Source organism: Acipenser ruthenus, chromosome 3 (assembly GCF_902713425.1).
Source record: "Acipenser ruthenus chromosome 3, fAciRut3.2 maternal haplotype, whole genome shotgun sequence".
NCBI lineage: Eukaryota > Metazoa > Chordata > Actinopteri > Acipenseriformes > Acipenseridae > Acipenser > Acipenser ruthenus.
In genome coordinates this window covers 99959599-99976091 of record NC_081191.1, presented here as the reverse complement: position 1 = coordinate 99976091, position 16493 = coordinate 99959599, and the positions used below count along the sequence as shown (strand labels likewise).

The 16493-nt window shown below is 37.6% G+C and overlaps 1 protein-coding gene across 4 annotated transcripts in view; it reads left to right on the top strand.

The window, feature by feature from the left end:
* LOC117394737 (acyl-CoA-binding domain-containing protein 5) overlaps nt 1–15143 on the top strand; it is a 15255-nt gene extending 112 nt beyond the window's left edge. The window contains exons 2-14 of one of the 4 annotated variants that reach the window (XM_033993242.3): nt 386–509; nt 1311–1431; nt 4412–4484; nt 5245–5362; nt 5507–5539; nt 6112–6264; nt 7592–7813; nt 9200–9294; nt 9464–9710; nt 10221–10414; nt 10657–10704; nt 11695–11804; nt 12317–15143. In XM_033993242.3, coding sequence (XP_033849133.2) covers nt 434–509; nt 1311–1431; nt 4412–4484; nt 5245–5362; nt 5507–5539; nt 6112–6264; nt 7592–7813; nt 9200–9294; nt 9464–9710; nt 10221–10414; nt 10657–10704; nt 11695–11804; nt 12317–12329 — 1503 coding nt within the window. In that variant the 5' untranslated portion in view covers nt 386–433 and the 3' untranslated portion in view covers nt 12330–15143. Of the gene's footprint in view, nt 1–385; nt 510–546; nt 1081–1310; nt 1432–4411; nt 4485–5244; nt 5363–5506; nt 5540–6111; nt 6265–7591; nt 7814–9199; nt 9295–9463; nt 9711–10220; nt 10415–10656; nt 10705–11694; nt 11809–12316 lie in introns of those variants that run through there. The other 3 variants (XM_033993245.3, XM_033993243.3, XM_059019778.1) reach the window with 3 other exon arrangements.
* Nucleotides 15144–16493: the final 1350 nt, after the last annotated feature.

Sequence of the window (16493 nt, the reverse complement as noted above, 5' to 3'; positions counted from 1 at the left end):
AAAGCACGAATATACAAATGATTACATTTCCTTTAACTGAATAATATATATATATATATATATATATATATATAGATAGATAGATACATATACAGTATATAACCTGTTTTAAATGGCATGGATTTCTGCTCAATGTTAAGAGATTCCGCAGTCATGTCATGTTGCAACTACATTTTGTCCAATGTTTATGTTTGTGTACAGTCAGTAACGGTACTTAACAATATACGTTTTGAAATCATGCATTTATACACAGAACAGTTATCAATGCATTCGCCTGTACTTATGCAATACAATACAATTAACATTTCAAGTTCGAGCAGCGCCTGTCAAATAGAGTAGGAAGTATTGTAATACTAGACTACAGTTCATGTTTTATAATCCCCAGGTTTAGCTGAAAAGCGTTGCTGTTGACACTTTTTTGTTTTGTGGCATAATGGCGGATGACAAACCGATCCATGAACTAAGGTTTGAAGCCGCAGTCAAAGTCATTCAGAGTTTACCAAAAAATGGTAAGTTTCTCTCTCTCGTTTAGGCAGTATTATTTTAAAATGGTTTTCTGGTAAACAAAAAATCAGGCCTGCTTCGGAATTTTGCTCTTTCTTTGACACTAATTCCTCAACACTTGCACTCTGTTTATTTGCATTTAATAACATTTTAATAAATATGTACCATGTTGACAAATTGTAATGGTTTGCACTGCCTCTTATGTGACGTGACGTATAGCAAATTTCGTGTCAATTCTTTTGAAGATACCGTAAAACAAACAATAAAATTGCTAAACTTTTTATCGTTATGCACGGTTTTATTTAGCACTTTGTGTTTCAACCAGTAATTAAATATTTGTTTTAAATATACGTTGTTTTCCAGTGGACAAAACACAAGACAGAATGTCCGCTTTTGAGACTTCAACAGTGTGTAGCTACAGCGATTGCTCTGGACTCGAGGTGTTCGATGCAAATTAAAAAAAAAGAAAAAAAAAGAGAACTGGTTGAGTATTTGAGGACCAGGGCTGAAAACCATTTGATATAGCTGTAAAATTCAGTAATCCTGAAAGCAATGTGGTTGATTACCTATAACCTTGTAAGTTAAAACAAATGACATTGATATACTTCTGAAATACGTATGTAGTAAAACTATGTTTTCTGTAATCTGAAAAAGTTATGATATTGGGCTTTATTTAAGAAGAAAAAATAGATTCATAGCATTTAAATGTGTAAATAAACATGTAGTGCATGTTTTGTGAAAGAGTATCTCAACAAAATGTATTGCATTTTATTAATGTTAAACTTTTTTAAACTGTTATTTCAAAGGTTCATTTCAGCCGTCCAATGAAATGATGCTGCAGTTTTACAGTTACTACAAGCAAGCTACCCAGGGACCCTGCAACCTTCCCAGGCCTGGCTTCTGGGATCCTATAGGCAAATACAAATGGTAATATTGCTAAGAGGACGATTGTTTTTATATTTAAATAAATAGTGTTCTGGATAGCACTGGTTAGGTCTCTCATTGTTTTAGAAAAGCTTTGTCATGCCGTGTTCTTATACCAATTAAGATTTTGTAACTTCCTTTAGATTTGGGAATGAAAAAATACATCCCAACAGCAGATTCTAATGAAGCCTAGTGTGGTCATTCCTTAATGTTCCACATTCCTGAGGGTGTCACAATCTGGGTAACAGTGACTTCATTTTGTACGAGTCATTAGCTGGGCTGTAGAACTCGTTGATGAACAGCTTGTTTAGATTGGGAGGGGGAAAAAAAGTAGTCTTGTTGGTATGTGATATTGTTCACACTGCTACAATGTGGTGTGATACCAGTTCAGACTCAAAGCTTACTTGCAGATGGTTTCCTCAGTTTTTGCTGGCTGCGAGGGTCCCTTGCTTAGAGACTGAAGCTTGGTGTGTGGTCCAGGTTGTATAAGCTGTCTATCATACAAAGCCTTGAGGTGCTTTCTCTGTAAATGGAGAAAGAGGCTGTAGAAATAGAGGAGAGGAAACTCCATACAACACAGTGTTTTATACCTGACACTGATTTATTTTGGTAAGAATCCCTGGGTCATTCCATGACAAATCACCCAGCAGGTTACACCCGACCATCACCGATTTACACCAGACCTGGGTCTGGGGTTGTTTCAGGCAAACAAGCTCACATTTACATTTTTAGACTAATCAGGTAAAGGGGGTCAACCTTTTATTCCAAAACGGTTTGTGTGCTACAGACTTGTGGGAGGTGTCATTTTATTGGAAATCGCATGGCAAATCCAAAACATAAAATTAAAAGAAAACAAAAGGAAGTTACACTAAGGCAAAGTTTTAGTCCTTTGACCTTGGGGTGAACCCCCCCAAAATAATAATAATAATAATAATAATAATAATAATAATAATAAAATTACCAAGAAAAGGTCATGGTCTCAGCTTTGTCTGTGCAAAATTTCAGGAAGGTACTGTTTTTGGTTTGCTTTGAAAAAATCAAAACCTAACCCTCTGCACCCCCTGCCCATTTCTCTCTCCCTCCACAGTGTCTAAGTCTTTTTGAGAGCTTGATTCTGAAACTTGTAGCCTCTTGAGAAGACAAAGTGTGTAGGGCATATAACACTGCAAAGAATGTTGCCATGGGGTACCCAGCATTTTTCATCCTTCGCTGGCCAGCAATACTGCTGTGATTTCCACCAGGATGCATGAATTGGATATAAAAGATCCCAAATTCCTCAAACATTTTCAGTCATACCCATCCAATACATATCTTCATCGATGACAGAAACAAAACTGCCACCGATATAAAACTGCATATTCTTCCTCAGCTTTGGATTCATTAGATCCATCCCAGGAGATCTAGTTTCTGATTCACTTATGGAGAGGGAAGAGACTTGAAGCTGAGTCTGAGAAATTGGGATGTGTCTATGCAGGTGTTTCGTGCCCTTTATGGCTAATGCAGACTTTAAGTTTTCAGCACTGGCCATGATGTCTTTTCTGGATACAAAGATGAAGGTTATGCTGTCGAAGGTAGTCATGTAGAATGAATACATGTCTTCAGGGGTTACAATCTGGCCGTCAGTGGGACGCTGCAAGCTCGTTTTTGCAGTCTTTCACTTGACTGTTCCCCCAATACCATCACAAGGGCCTTTGCCACGTAGAGTTGCAAAACAATTACATTCTGCATCCAAGTTGAAGTCCAGTTTATGGTGGCAGATATTTATGAAATTGAATCGGTGTTTGTACTGGGCAGCACAACCATCACTGAAGTAATGAATTTTCCTCAGGTGGGAAGGTTTTTCCTCAGGTGGGGAGGAGTTTGGATTGAAAGAATTCCTGTCACCTGTTATACTCCACATCAATGGGAAGTTCTGAATTGAGTGCAAAACCTCGATTAACATCTTCCATACTTTACTTCATTACTATGATAGCAGTGCTAGTAACATCTGCATGTCACATGAAAGTAATTGTTCTCCTGGAATAAAAGGTGCTGACTTTTTTCCCAACTAATGCTGTGTTATTCATTTACTCATGTCATGTGATTCACATACAGTTTGTTACCTGAAGATTATTCAGGTTTTTAAGAAATGGGGAGGGCAAGTTAGGTTTTGATTTTTTCAAAGCAAACCAAAAATATTACCTCCTAAAATTTTCCACAGACGACCTCGACGTTTTCTTGGTCATTTTATGAGATTTTTGTTTTTGGGGTTTCACACCAAGGTCAAAGTTCAAAAACTTTATTAAGGTGTAACTTCCTTATGTTTTCTTTGAAATGTATTTTTTGGATTTGCAATTTCATTTCCAATAGAATGACACCTCCCACAAGTCTGTAGCACAGACCGTTTTTGAGTAAAAGGTTGGTTAACGTTAAGGGGGAGTATCCATCAGCCACATTTGACCTCTAACTTTTGACCCCTTTACCTGATCAGTCTAAAAATGTAAACGTGAGCTTGTTTTCCTGAAACAACCCTAAGAAACAGGTTTGGTGTAAATTAGAGACGGTAAGGTTTAAAATCCAACTTCTTTAGGGTGATTTGTCATGGAATGACCCCCCTGCATTTTGAACTTGAATATTTTTCAGTGCTGTTTGTATTTGTACATTACTGATAAGTACTAATTGCTGCTGTATTCTGAGATAATGTCAGCAAGAGCCAAGTGCTTCAAAAGTCAAAATTGATTTTTTTTTTTTTTTTTTTTGTAAATAAATAAATAAAAAATGTATACAGTATAGTTAAAAGTTAGCTATGCGAATAAAATAAAGTTTGGTATTATTGAATCTGTTGTAGTATGTTGTTAGGGAAGCCAACAACAGTCCATACAATAATAATGATTGGCTCACACATATTCTTTTGTTTCATGATTATCTTTTACTGTAACCCCGAATTATTCTTGAAAAATACAGATTAAAAAACTGATTGGTGTCATATTTGTATTAATCCTAGGGACGCTTGGAATGGCCTGGGGGATATGTCCCGGGAGGAAGCAATGATTGCCTATGTTGAAGAAATGAAAAAGGTAAATGTATAACAGTTGTCTTTAACAGCACTTCCTTGCTGCACTGTGTCTGTATGAAACACATAACGATCTGTGTGTGGTTTGTCTTCCACCGCATATGTAATTCACTGAAACCTTCCACATTGCCATTTTATACAAGCGATTCATAGTCGGTCATCCTTTGGGAATTGCTTTCTACGTGTCTTTCAAGTGTACGATAATAAGGGGCAAACCGGTCTGCACCCACTGAGTTCTCATGGTTAGTGTAGTTCCAAAGGAAAGTTCTATCAAAGCTGTCCTTGATGGTTTAAGTAAATGGAGTGCTAGCTCACAGTTTGTGGCTGTACCACTGCACCACCTACGGCCCAGAATTGACATTGCTGCTGTATCTGTAATATTATTTATTATTATTTGTTTATTTAGCAGACGCCTTTATCCAAGGCGACTTACAGAAACTAGGGTGTGTGAACAATGCACCAGCTGCAGTCACTTACAACAACATCTCACCTGAAAGACGGAGCACAAGGAGGTTAAGTGACTTGCTCAGGGTCACACAGTGAGTCAGTGGCTGAGCTGGGATTTGAACTGGGGACCTCCTGGTTACAAGCCCTTTTCTTTAACCACCGGACCACACAGCCTGCTATTCATATTGACCCTGATTTTTCCCAGTAACACCTTCATCCCCTGGAATCTCTACCCGAGTCCAAGTGTTTGTGGTGTAGATCCCTGGTTTTGTTTTTAGTTTTTGTTTTTCACAAGCATTTGTCTTTTGTAATTGAAGATTATTGAGACCATGCCAATGACAGAGAAAGTGGAGGAGCTGCTTCATGTACTGGGACCGTTCTACGAAATCATTGAAGACAACAAGAAAATCCACAGCGTGTCTGATCTATCTTCAGGTGATTGACAGATCTGAGCTGCTCTGCTCCTATATTCTGGTGAACATTGCGTGATTACCTAACACACTTATTTGTGCATTTGACAGATGTTTCAATGTTAACATGATTTGTTTTTTACTTTTGTTTTGTGCTAACACTGGTCAGTCCGATTGGAGAAGTTTGCTCGGTCACTGGAAGGCAAGTGTATGGCTGTGCAGTGTACTGTATGTCAGTGTTTTTTTCATAAATGTGTCAAAGTGGCAGAGGTGGATTTTTTTTTTAGACATATGAGTGAGATGAATGGAAGATTTTCATAAGCCAGTAGATCCCCTCAGCATAAATATTTAGTGGAGGAGCCTGTTTGTACGTACAGACGGGTCGCACTTTAGAATTATACATAAATAGAGAAAACAGTTTATCCAACTTAGTTAGAACATTCTTTAAAACAGGTTGTTGAGAGTATCAGAATCTAGGAATTAGAGAGATGCATGTCCATACATACATACTGACATGTAATACCTACATTACTTAAGCATTGTGATAAAACAGAGTAGAGTATCAAACCTCAAATTTAAAACCAAAAATATAGATAGATAGATAGATAGATGGGAACCAGTTTGTTCATATCTATGTCCTACTTGTTCACATTTTTACATGCTTGTACTGAACAGTTGATGTAGATCCTGGTTTTTCATGTTCATAAATTGTGGGGTTCTGCTTTTTACATGATACCAATAGCTCTGATTTTGTATTTACTGTTTTATCCTCAGGCATTGGAAATATGCTTACATCAACCCCAAACCTCAAGGAATTGAATGGCATACAGGAGGGCAGTGACAGCGGACCAGAGTCCGAGAGTGATAACGAGGAGGACGAGGAGGAGGAGGAAGATGAAGATGAAGAGAAGGAGGAGTCTGAGAAAGGTAAGCAGGGGAGGACAAGTGAAGGTAACTGATTTCTCTGCAATGTGGTTCTGAAACCTCACACTCTTAAGGTCCCTCAGACTTCCCAGTGTTAACTTCGTCAAAGTTGATTAACATTAAAAAATAGCAGGGCAGTTCAGGGACATACACAATATGCAGATTGGGGGTGGTTTATGAGTGGAGAAGAACAGCCAATCTTTGTGCATGCTTTTCCTCCAAACCACTTTCCCCATCTCAATAAACTGACACTGCTGTGCATTCAATTTGCAATAGTAAAAATAGAGTACAGTACATATTACCATTCAAAACCGGTTCACTTTCGTAATCCTTTTTCATTCTGCACTAATCTTACTTTAATCCACACTGCTGTTTTTAGGTATAACCTGTAACAAGTTTTGTTTCCAGTTTAAGATATGCGTACATTAACTGAAAAAATATTCTAATTTCATAAGCTACTGAAAAGTACATAACGAAGAACGAGACACAGACTATTTGAATATTACTAGGCATATGTGACCTTAACCAGACAGCATTGTAATCTTTTAATACAGATCATCTGGTATTTTACTTAGTCCTAGCTTTTACATTGTAAACAGTATTCCTAATACAGTATTTTATATTATTATTTTTTAACTTCTGATTTATACATGAACAAATAAGCAATCACTACAGAGTATATTGAGTAAACAGAGAGATAAGTCTTCTGAGTGGATAAAATCTGAGGCCACAGGTCATTCTATATGGTTTACCCAATGTGCCTTACCCACTTATAGCTATTATGCTATTATTGGACACTCTAAATTGGGGAGAAATTTCAGGGGTAAAATAATTGGGCACTCTAAATAAAAAATATAAAAAAAACATTGTACTGTGTCCAGTTATTGCAGGATAACGGGATTTGGAATCCGATGAAAGTGACTGATAGATAGATTCTGCGTGTCATAATATTGTGTGGGAATTCAATGAAAATGAAATCTGTTACATTGGACAAAGACATCAGATGACTGGCAAGCCCAATGCTTTTTGATGATCACAGTTCTGCACAGTACAGTCTTGGGCTTGCCATTTGTGTGATATCAGTGACTTGTAACAAACAAACTTGCTATTTTCACGGAAGGCCCGATAGGAGCCTGTTTACAGCTGGGGGTGGGGGTGGGGGTGGGGGTGGAGGTGGGGGTGGGGGGGGGGGGGGGTAGACATGCAGTGTGGCCTTTTATGTTGCAATCAAACATTTTAACTAGACAACATTTGTGATTCGAGCTGGGAATGATCATTTTGTTATGAAATGCGTATGTCGTTGTAATGTGTACTTTTAAAACTGTTTCAGAAGACAGCGTAACGGATCTAAAGCTCATGATAGAAGACTCTGCAGCAAAGGAGAAAATCCCTCTAGCTAACGGCAATGCAGAGAACCAGCACCCCTCTGTAGTGAATGGGTCTCCTAGCAACAGGTCAGTGTTGAACGGGAACAACTCGGAAGAGAAACTGAACCAAAAGAGCCAGACCCTGGAATCTCCTGAACTGTCAGATGTCAACAGTCACGTCACTGGTAGAGTACTGTAATATTATGATTTACTGCAGTAGATGTAGATATTGAAGTTACCAGTACCGTAACATAATTTTAGTTCGGCTTGAAAGCATGTTTGGTATAGTGGATGAAGGACAATGTTACTTACCTTTTAATTTCCTCTATTTGCTTTTCATAAAAAACTTCAATGTATACTGAGCATCAAAAGAAACTTATCACTTATATTTGAGCATCAAATGAAACTTATCACTTATATTTGGATAAAATTCACTAGATGTGATCGAAAAATCTGTTTTAGAACAGGTGCAGTGACTTTTTATTGTGCTGATTAACAATTTACTTCACGAAGAAGCTGCAAAATGATCCGTCGATCTTGGGCAGGTGTTGTGACTCTTGGTCTCCCAGTTCGTGGCCTGTCCTTGACGGAGTGTGTCTGGTTATACCGTCTCGCCAGGTTTGAAATTGTGGGCTGTGAGCACCCAAGACGGCGAGCCACAGCACGCTGCCCTAGTCCAGCCTCCAACATGCCGAATGCACGAAGGTGCTGCTCTCTTGACAAACGTGGCATATTGTTTTTTTCTGTGATTTTCTTTATTGCTTTTATTCAAGCTTGTAATTCAACAGCTGAAATCACTCAATATTCAGTGTCCAATCAACTGTCTCACTAATTAGGTGATGCATCTGCTTTAGTCATAGTCACTCAAGCGTGTCATGGTCAAGGATGAATGATCGTGTGATTAAAAAGAAACCAAAAACATTTTGTCAATGTCCATCTTTATATACCTTTTTGTTTTTTGTTTTTTTTTCGAAAATAAATGTGTTATAGTGATAACTTTCTTTCGATGCTCGGTATATTTTTTCAATGCTTTTTAAATGTAGGTTTCGGTGAATTCTACATGCGGAGGAAGACCAGCCACTCACAGAACATGTTTATACAGAAAGTGCTGCAAGGAAGTGTTGTTAAATGCTTTTTTTTTCCACTGTGTAGTCCATTACCACTGCCTACTTTACCGTAATAACTTGCGTAGATTTTCACAAAACAACCTGCAACTTGTCAATTTACTATAAAAAAGGCTCTGATCTGAGTGGCCAGTTTTTTGCAGCAGCTAGTTTTATTCTTGAAATCTGAAGCCTCCGCCCACAAAGATTTTTAGACCAATTTTCCAACCCATTATTGGCTTGTACTGTTGATAAGTATACTGTACAGCGGTGCCATATACTTTGACTCAGACATTTTGTCACTCTTCATTATGGAGAGCACTCAGCTGCAAAGATTTGTTCTGTACAGAACATTTCACTCTGATAACTTAATGGAGCTCTGAAAGAGCTAAAAGGTGTAAGTAGATGGTTTTCTAGAAGCGTATCTCCTGTTCTGTGTAATGTCCTATTCCATTTCTCCTCTCACAGAGCACAGCGAAGATGTTTCCAGTCTGCACCACTTAACAAGCGACTCAGACAGCGAGGTCTACTGTGATTCTATGGAGCAGCTTGTCCAAGAGGAGGTAGTGGCCACCTTACTTGAATAACAGAAGGAAACAAATGAACAATTTCTTTGAAACAGGCAGAACATAACATGTATAAATTAAATAAATAAATAAATGACAGCATTTAGCATCCATAAGAATAATGTATTCCCAGCTGTGGAATGACTCACTCACACTTGTTTTATAGAGCTCTGAAGTATTCCTAAACCACTCGCTGGAGTTCCAGGAAGTGAACCACAGCCAGTTGTCACCCAGGATGGACCTCCCTGAACCAGTGCAGTTGTGGAGCGTGGATGAGAGCCGCGCAGCCGGGAGCTTGCAGGGTGGAGCAGAGGGAGTGAAGCGTGGAGGGGAGGATGGGAAGCCCAGTGGAAGCGGGACACAGAAAGAGAGACTGGAAAAGACAGGATACTCAGGACTCCAGCAAGGGAGGGGTATAAGAAAGCCAAGTTATTTATTTACTTACTTATTCACCAAGAAAGTCCTGAAAGATTCTAGATTTTTTTATCTTTGTCGTGAATTTAAAAGCGTTAAAGGCACACGTGTTTCAAAACAAATATGCACACATGACTAATTCATTGTGGAGGGTTTTTATTATCACATGTTTTAATGTTATGTTATGAGTACTGTATTGTAACAGTTTTATTCATAAAACATTCAGGGGTGGAAATAAGACTTCTATTGCATAGAATTCTGGATTTTACTGCAAGTTTGATTAGCCACTGTGCATAGGTAAGAAGCTCAAGTGTGTCTTTATACTCCTAATAAAACCAGGAATGGCTCAAACTGCTATGCAATGGGAGTCTTATTTCCCTCCCTGATGTAGTTCAAGGTATTGGCAGCTCTGATTTAGCATTTCCAGCCGTGGCGGGGAGGTGTATTGCTAGCATGCTTGTTCCGTTCAGCTCACAGTATCTGACGTGCCTCTAACTGTGCTGCCATAGGCTCCAGGACGCAGGCAACGGGCGGAGGTGTCCAGGGAGTGCAGCTGGGCAGTGGGGGAGATGGGGATCGGTGGGGGACGGAGGACCTAGCGAGGGGCAGTCTCAATGAACAGATCGCTGCAGTCCTCACGAGACTGCAGGAGGACATGAAGAGTGTCCTGCAGAGACTGCACACCCTGGAGGCACAGACCCAGGTGAGAGATCCTTCAGGCCTGGTTCAGGGTCAGGCTCAATTCCTGGTTTTCAATTCCAGTTCCTGTTTTTAAATCAATTCAAACACATCATTGCAATTAGCAGTTTTCTGTTGAAATGAGCTTCTCACAGTGGCAACAAGATTACTTAAATTGAGGAATTGGCAGTGCTGCTTTTATTAATAGTTCTAGATTTAATTCCGTTCCATAGTTTTCATATTATTCTTTTGGTATTTGCTTTGCAGGCTAGATCCTTAACCTTGCAACCAAGTTATCCATCTTCTGTAAACAAGGTAGGATTTCACTGGTTCACTCGTTGGTTCTGTTTAATCATTTTCTGATTTTTCACTCATGACCCCGTTTTGGACAATGCATCTCATTTTGTTTAAGCTGATCTAGCGCTCACCTAGTAAAGGAGAGTTAGGGAGTCAATTAATTGCGCTGAATTAGCCCTGATACAGAGTAACAGATAATAGGTTAATAATACTTTGCAATACTTCCCATTTGATGTCAGCCCATCTCCTGCATTGTCCAACTGTGCCGAGTTTAACATTGTAAAACACATACGTTACCCAAAACCCCACCCCAGGCCACAATAGATACATTCTGTACCCCCCACCCTCTGCTTTCACATTCAGAGAGAGAGAGAGAGAAGGATGCATAGCACTTTCACCCATTTCCCCCATAGCACCCATTACATGTACTGAACTAGTTTGTTTATCAGCAGTACGAGATATTACCGGCTCCTAGGCATAAAGAAACAGTCCTGAGCATGGGGGGTTGCTGTGGTAACGGAGCGTAATTGGACATTCTACATTCTAAAGTATTAATAAATACAAATACTTCGGATGATGTCTCCCTGTAAATACATAACAAGTAACAGTCAGGTGATGGACCGATTAGAGGTGTCAATAGCGCTGGGCTCTCTTCTTTACAGAAATTGATATATTGTTCCCGATAAACCATGTAGAAGTAAAAAAAAAAATAAAGCCTCCTCTTGTTTGATTTACTTTAGGTGAAGTAAGTAAAGTGGATGAAAACATCTTCATTTCTAGTGTTAATAACATGTGTTTTTGCAGTAAAACGCATCTTCTAATAAATAGTATGCTTATGTATGTGCATGTGCAGGATATGGATTTGTGTGAGCCAGACCTGTTAGAAAGTGATTGCTAACTTCCTACTGGGAATTTATCCAAGTAAAGAACAAACACACCCCGTTAGGAAGGTACTTTGCATTGTCATATTATTGAGTTGGCTTTAAACACATCTATTTGTTATTTTAGAAACCCTCCTGGTGGCCTTTTGACATCTCTCCTGGCACTCTGGCCTTGGCACTTATTTGGCCCTTTGTGGCTCAGTGGTTGGTGCGTCTTTATCTTCAGAGAAGGCGAAGGTAATTCATTGAAAAAAGTTTCCTTATAGAGTTGGCAAGGTTCAGATCATATTACTGTTCAAATACAAATAATATTTTGTGACAATATATACAATAAGCATAGTAAAATCACTGACGTATCAGAGGCAGTGGCAGAGAGGATTAAGGACTCTGTTTCACTTAATCTGCATGAGGAACAAAAATGCAACAGAACTCTTCAATCTCGTTTGGAGTACTGTGCACAGTACTGTCAACCGGATCATATGACATGGACTTTAATAAGAGTGATCCCAAAATTGAATATATATATACATGCGTCTACAGGCAAGGATTGTTTCTGTTATACAATTTGACCCCTACAACTTTGAAAGATATGTTACAGATAACTCCAATGCTTAGTTCCTTACAGTGGTTACCAGTAAGTTACTTATATATTAGTGCATGTAGAACAAGTGGAATATGTTCGCTCACACGTTTGACAGTGCTTGAAGGTTTAATGAAGAGATCATTTCATTTGTTTTTTTCCCCCCTAGAAAAATGAAGTGAACATTCACCTTTTACAAGATTCCATGGTGACAGACGGCTCTTGAATTCGGAACTCATTGTTCATTTGTTAGCATTGCTGTCTCTCACATGTTCTATACACCTGGCTTCTGCACTACAGTGATGACACTGCTAGAGATAAGTGGACACCTATAGCAACTACTGATACTTGAAATTAATCCAGTCATTCAGAAAAGAGAAAAAAAAGGAATGTACTCTTAATTCTCTAGAATCAAGCAAGGTTTTCATTTTTCATTTCCTTAGATTTTTGTAAAGCTTTATTGTTAGCATTTAAAATACTGCCTCTAATAATTATTGGAAGGAATGCACTGACCATGTACAGTACAGTACCGGTTAATAGTTTGATTGCACATGTACTCTTTTTTTGAAAAACATAATCTGTTCAAAGCATGCTTTTGTTTTAATAGCAGAGGCTGTTTAAGGCATTGATAATTTATTTAATTATGAAAGACTTTAATAACTGTAACTTCTTTCCTATATTCCACTATCTCACCACAGAATGAGTCTGACACACACCTCTATCTTTATCCATAGTCTTTCTCCAGTCAAGCTATTCCATGTTCAATACAGACTTGCAGTGAAATGAACAGATATGAAACACAGGCAAGTCAAAGTGGTTCAGATCTCTATTTTGAACAAAGGGTTATTTAACGGTTCACTAAAAGATTATTTACTGTAGTTCTTTGTTATATTGTTAATATTATAAGGAAATGTTAACACTTGAATCAAGCTTGACGTTAAAAACATTTGTGGGCTTAATCTCATTTTGTTAAAAGGTTGTAGACTTAGAGATTTTATATATATATATATATATATATATATATATATATATATATATATATATATACAACCTGATTAATTCTGTTTTAGTAATCTGTCTGTTTAAACTGTATGGGGCCAAGTTTTTCATACAGGGAGAGACATCATGGTCTATAAACAAGTTGAGTGGCCCTTCTCTAGTAGTATTTTAGTGTGGTTTGTGTGTACCCTGGTTTAGTTTCAGTAATAATGATGGCTATTTTCAAAAAAGCAATTTGATTATATCAGTGGTTGATAACACTGCAGCACAGAGATGGAATTGTAAATCAGGACTGGAGCTTTAATCTCAACTCCAGTTTGAGGTCCCTGTTCACAGGGAGGGTTGGTTTAACCAGAATAACCACCAGTCGATAATTATTTTTCAGAGATTGTAAACGCTGCCTTTCATGAGCAGTGGAAAAAAATGGAGATTGAAAATGAATATTTAGATCATTAGTTATGGCCACCAGCAACTGGAGTTAATGATCACAGGGCACTTGTTGAGGTGGTTAGTAAAGTATGCTCCATGAAGTATGCATTGAAATGCTTTAAAACAGATTTATAATGTGCTTCATGGCTGATACTGCACAGATAATCTTTTTTTGTGGTGTGGTAAAACAACCCCCCAGATCTTTATTACTTGAAGCTGTGGAGTCTCAGCAGAACTTTGGAGGGGAAGGTAATTCTTGTAATTCTTCATCATACTTGTAGAGCCTTTCTTTATCGTTTCATTAAGTAGTGTACCTTATTCAATGAATCGATCCCTCGTACTACCTTCAGCAACATTACATTTATCATCACAATTCAAACTCATTTCATTTAAAGAGCTGCTGTCATTTTCACCTACCTTTTTAGTTTCTTTTTTTATTTGTTTGTTTTAAAGTACATGGAGCTAACAAAAATATTCCAGTGACACTAATTTCTATTGTCATTACTTTGTAGGTTTTACGTTTTCTGTTAAAGACAGACACGTCATTGTAAACATGCATTTCATCAGTGAATGTTTTAATTTATTAATGTAATGTTTACAGTTGCTGCTTGTAGTTTTTTCAATCCACTGTCACTAGTAGGAAAGCAAAGGTGTTTAAGAAGTGAATCATATGAATAGCATTGAATACGATGGGTTACAGCACTGAGGACAGCCAAAGCATGGGGCTTCTGGGAGTTTTAAAAGAACTCAAACTCCCAGAATCCCATGCTGTGGCAGTCATTCCCAGTAACCCCTGAGGAAGCTTCTTTTTCCAGTGAATAAAGTTTACGTATCCATTCATTTATCATGTGAAGTAGAAAACCAGGGATGCGACAGAAGTGCAGCAATGAGATATCTGCCAAGAGAAATCAGTGAACTTTGTTCAGGAATAGATTCAGAAAAAAAAAACATTAAAAATCTAATTTTACATGTGTGTCTTTTATAATGCAACATGTAAGATCTATGCAGTGATGGCAGTACATATTAGGTAAAATGTGCTGTAATTATTTTGTTACCTCTATGTAGTTTAACTCTCTTTTTTTTCAAGGAATAGAAGGCCTCCAAAGGACTGATGAGAGAGACCATTTCAAGTTATTGCTGTCCATTGCATTTACATGTTTTTATAATAGTGCTTGGATGAGATCATGTTTTGTTCCCCTCTACTTTGAATTTACAGTTAATATGGTCAGCTACCCTATATATTTTTTTGTTTTTGTCTCATTAAATGTAGTGTAAATTTTGTCTAATAACATGTTAATAGTTGTACAGTTCAGATTGTAGAAAATATGAATATGAAAGTGAAATATTTTAATTACATTGTGTTAATATAGCAGAGTATAGAAACCTATATATTCAGTTACCTGAAATTATGCATTGTGTAACAGGACTAATTGATATAGTTCTTAAGCTGTCGAATGAAACTTTTTATGAAAATGAAAGTACTATTGCATTGTTGCCTATTTGCAGACATCTTTAAGCATGACAGACTAAAATGCTCAAAAGCATGAATAAAGTTTTCATAAAATGTACCTGCATTTATTATTTATTTAGCACTTGATTAACTTGATAATTTTAAATTAGACTCTTAATTGTTGGACATATCACATGCTTTCATTTTCTTTCCTTTTTTAAATTTAAAAACAATCAGCAATGTAACCATTGTTTTATATCTTAAAAGGTAACCATGTTTCTGGTTTTCATACAACCACCAAAATGATTGGCATTTTATTTTTTACTATCTACTGAGAATAACTTTTATGCAGGTCACATTTTGGGGCCGGTTATCACACCTTGTTAAAAAGTCAGGTCGGTGAAATAAAACAGAAGGCCCACCTTTAAAAAAAAAAAAAAAAAACATCATTTGAAAGAGAAATAACTGTATGTGGTCTAGCATATTCTTTAAATTGATGGATGGCAGATGTCTTTGTTCGAATCAAACAAAAAACTAGGGTGATTACTATAAAGAAATAATCATAGAAAATAAAGGTTAATAAATAGTTCTATTCCCTCATTTGCTAAAAATCTACCTGAACATTCAGTAAACACATACAAAAAAAGCATGCCAGTGCCATTCACCCCCCGCCATGCCTATACATTCAAAATCAGAGCAAGTATCAACAAGACAAATTGACCTATATCCACTGAATGCAAATGCAAAGATATGTTTGACTTAGACAGGCTGGCAGGTGTCTTCATATAAGCTCAAGAGTTTTTCCAGACCAAGTTATTAATTATTATTTAGTCATTTAGCAGACGCTTTTATCCAAAGCGACATATAGAGACGGGGGTAAACTTTGCATCACAACTGCTGCTGCAAAGTCACTTAGAAGTGGAGAAGTGGTTCTGTAGCTACATGTACAAATGAAAGCAACACAGACACCCTACACCCTGGATTATGTTAAAGTTGATAATATGTGCCAGAGGTGGTCCTTAGCACGTCTCATCACAACTGTACAAGCAGCCTCCATATACCCAGAGATAATGTCACACTTAAAAACTTGTGCTTAAGAATGTCCTCAGCTAGTGTTATCAGTTTTACAAGGGAGTCTCTAGATATATGTTGAAATGCACGTGTGGAAGACAGCCAGAGATTATGACATTTTATAAAATGGTTCAAAAAATGTCCTTAGCAGGATTCTTGTCAATCAATTCTCTAGATACATGCAACACAAAAAATACATGCGTCCGTCTTCATTATATCACCACTGAGGATACACATCTACAGATTGGGATAATAATCAGAATTGCATAGATATCAAAATATGTACCTGAGGAGCTAGGCTGCTAACATGCTTTTTAACAGATTAATCAATTCAAACCACAACTTGCAAAGAATGGGACCACTACCTATAGAGACAGGACCTACGACAAATCAGTTT